The 3,603-nt window shown below is 35.5% G+C and overlaps 1 protein-coding gene across 2 annotated transcripts in view; it reads left to right on the forward strand.

Moving 5' to 3' along the window:
* LOC107733322 (kinectin-like) overlaps window positions 1-3,603 on the forward strand; it is a 28,544-nt gene that overhangs the window by 10,640 nt on the left and 14,301 nt on the right. For both annotated transcript variants that reach the window (XM_016544895.1, XM_016544896.1), the window contains exons 16-20: window positions 1,751-1,841; window positions 2,017-2,085; window positions 2,208-2,245; window positions 2,990-3,080; window positions 3,163-3,275. In XM_016544895.1, the coding sequence (XP_016400381.1) occupies window positions 1,751-1,841; window positions 2,017-2,085; window positions 2,208-2,245; window positions 2,990-3,080; window positions 3,163-3,275 (402 nt within the window). The remainder of the gene's footprint in view (window positions 1-1,750; window positions 1,842-2,016; window positions 2,086-2,207; window positions 2,246-2,989; window positions 3,081-3,162; window positions 3,276-3,603) is intronic.

Here is a 3,603-nt window from a genome sequence, read left to right on the forward strand (position 1 = left end):
CCAGCTGAAAGCGATGCTTCTCTGCCGCTCACTGCACAGAACAGACGCAGAGAGAGACGACACTGCGCCGGGAGAGTCAGACCTCGCGCTCGCGGGGCAGCACTGGCGACATCTTCCAACTGAATCATAGCTAAGGTTTATCCAAAAAAATCGATAGGTTTGTCAGTATATATATATTCTATGGGGAAAAAGCCGCTAAAAGCTTCTGAAAGTTGCTAAATCTAGCGCTGAAGTCGCGCTCGTGTGTGTGAGACGCGGGAGCTGACGGCAGGGGGCGGTGGATATGTGGCGGTCAGTAGATATTGTGGATGAGTTCTTCTGTGTCATCACGTTCTACTAGTTCTGCAGCTTCAGTTTCTGAACTTTCACGCTTTCACGCATATCATAAGAAAAATAAACACCGGTATTTGGTATGAACCGGTATATCGCCCAGCACTAATACAGATGCACTAGTGCTATACTGATATTAAAAATCTGGCCAATACCGATTATTTTCGTGTTATAGTAGAAAAATTTAAATTAAAAATCAATCAAAGTCTACAAACTTATGAAGTAGCTTTCCAAGCTACCCGTAATGTTTTGCTTGTTTAAAATGTTTTATTAAAAAATGGATGATAATTTTTAATATTTATTCCAAAAATTATGCATTGAACTACTCACAGATTAGTTTGGGGTTGGTAAGTTTTTTTTTTTTCTAGTTCTCTTCTGCATTTATTAGATCAAAATTACAGTAAACATTATGAAATATTATTAAAATTGAAAATAACTTCATATGTTGGAAAATGTAATTTATTCCTATCATGGTAAAGCTGAATTTTCAGCATAATTATTCCAGTCTTCTGTCACATGATTCTTAAGAAATCATTGTAATATGCTGATTTGATGCTCGAGGCATTTCTTATCATCAATATTGAACAGTTACGCTCCCTAATATTTTTGCGGAAACCATATTTTATATTTTTTATATTTATATTTTTGATCATAGAAATTTCAAAATAGCATTATTTATCACACTAGTGCTGTACTAATATTAAAAAACTGGCCAATATCGGTAACCTGATTATTTTTGTGTTATAGCAGGTATTAAAATGTCAATGATATAAAAATGTCTAAAAATCTATGAATTAAAAGAAACCGTTTGCTTGCTATTTTCATAGTATGGCCAGTATAATATATCATTAACAATTATATTTAAAAAGAGAATTTTAGCAAAACAAATAATAAATTAAACCCAAAAAAGTAATTTAAACTTAATTACTGATTATATTATATTGCATCAATAATATTAAAAATATTAACAAAAAAGATAACTAAACTTAAACAGTAGTTTTACATATTACAAATGGATGTACAACATTACAATCATGCATTTATAACAGAAACTAGACATTTTGATCTCAAACAAATAAAAAAGTGCTTAAATTAAAAAAAGAATCGATTATAATATATACAAGTTTGTTTGTGTGTTTTATTAGAATGAAAATTTAAGTTTAGACACACTTATGAAATTAACAAGAGATTCCTAAATGAATTTCCAAATTAAATGAAATATGATTTAGAGCTATAATTTTGCATTTCTAAGTAACATTTGGAAAGTGTGTAATGTTTATTCATGAACACTCACAGCTCTCCTTATGTGGAGAAAGTTTAGGTTTCTCCAACCAGTAATTTATTTTTCAGTATAAATGCATTGACGCGTATTGTTTATTAAAGATCATTAATTAATGTGTGTTGTGTTATGTGTCCTTAGCCTTCAGCAACGTGATGACAAAGTTAGAGTGGTGGAGAACTTGCTGGAGTCCAGCCTCATTCAGGTGGCCAATAAGGAAGCCGAACTGAAGGTGAACAAGAAAATACAGTTTTTAATATTTATATTAGTTCCTAATATACTAATATATAAATATAGTAAACTAACTAAAGCACCATAAATGCTCTTATAACTGCAGTTAAATAATCGGTTTACGTTTGTTGTGTTGAATGCATCCTTTAACATATGTTTTTTTTTTTTTTAAACAGGCAGTCAAAAATGAGTATGAAGGTTTGAAACTGCAACTGGAGGCAGTACAGAAACAGACCTCAGAACAGGTAGCGAGCCACTACAACACACTGGCATTGTTTGGTGGAGAACAGAGAGTCGTATTGTGATTAACGCCTGCCAAAGCTGCCCACTCACATTCTTCCTGTTTCTTTCCACCACATTTTTCCAGACAATGTTAGAAAAGACACTGGAAGAGCTACAGCAAAAGTAAGTTACATAGTCACAACTAGGGCCAGAGTGGGGCCCATTTTCAGCCTGACAATTTAATGCCCCCTGTATGTTTCAACAAGAACAAATGACATGCTAAACGTCTTAAGCAATCATTCTGCAGTCAAATGTATGGATAGGTGCAGCTGAAAATACACCACATACAAATGAATAAGTCATTAAATTAATGTAATGTGTAACACATGCTTTTTCCGTTTATGTGTGTGCAAAAAATGCAAAGCGGGGAAGAAGCTGGGGATTTATATATGCCATATAATAATATATAAAAAAAAAAAATGCAACAAAGAGACGTGCACACTCAAGCAGCAAGATGCATGCTTCTACAGCCAAAATCCCGCTGTTTGCATGTGCACAGCTCTTCTTGGCAGCTATAAATATTATTTTATAATACAATATAGCACACGTCTTTGCCACTACGATAACTGCCTGCGATTTGCCTCTTTCTGTGTGCCTCTCATTTGAAATGAACTAGACACTTGCTCTTTCTGCGTCCTGTGTGAAACTGGCTTTATGTCCAAGTGGCCCAATTTATGAGCGGCCACTGGGAACTTTCCCAAATCTCCCAGTGACCACTCCAGGCCTATGAATTAGAGTTTGTAAAGTTTTACAATGCCAGTTGTTATTGTTTGAAAACACACTTTAGAAACAGCACACAGTGTGAGTTTATAATGGCAGAAACTATTTCTTGAGTGCTAAAATATTTTAACTTTCTGACTTTATCAGGATTCAGGAGAAGGATGAGAAACTTCGATCAGTTGAGGAAAGTTTGCAGTCAGCAATGGACAAAGAATCAGAGAGAAAGAAGACAATGGAGGTAAGTATGTACTATTCATTGCTCTAGAACAGTCTGTGCTCATCATGATGTATTAAAGGCTTATATGTATGTGTGTTCATAGGATCTACAACAGCAGGTCGAGACTCTAAACACTGAACTTGCCCAGCTGAGGAGCAGAGAAACTCAGGAGTCAAACTCAGACTTAAACGCTAAACTCCAGGAGCTTCATGCTCAGTATGTATGGCCACGTTCACACAGCAGCAGAATACGGTTGTCAGTCCTGTTTTTGAGTCCTTAATACGGTTACGTTCACACACAGCTCGGTTATTTACGGGCGTGACAACCGCATTCTGTAACCGAACTCACACCTGTAAATTTTCAGGACTCACAACCGCATTCTCGGAACACACGCGCTGTGTGAACTGAACAACGGCGGTAACGTTAGTTTGACGTTTGACATTCATTAGACCTTCGGGTTTTTTACCAATTAAACTCTTTGCAGCTATTATGTTTTGAGCCCAAACTAACTCAGATAGACATAAATATATGCCCTTTATGTTGC

The sequence above is a fragment of the Sinocyclocheilus rhinocerous genome, unplaced genomic scaffold (genome assembly GCF_001515625.1).
Source record: "Sinocyclocheilus rhinocerous isolate Xijiao unplaced genomic scaffold, SAMN03320098_v1.1 scaffold3326, whole genome shotgun sequence".
Taxonomy (NCBI): domain Eukaryota; kingdom Metazoa; phylum Chordata; class Actinopteri; order Cypriniformes; family Cyprinidae; genus Sinocyclocheilus; species Sinocyclocheilus rhinocerous.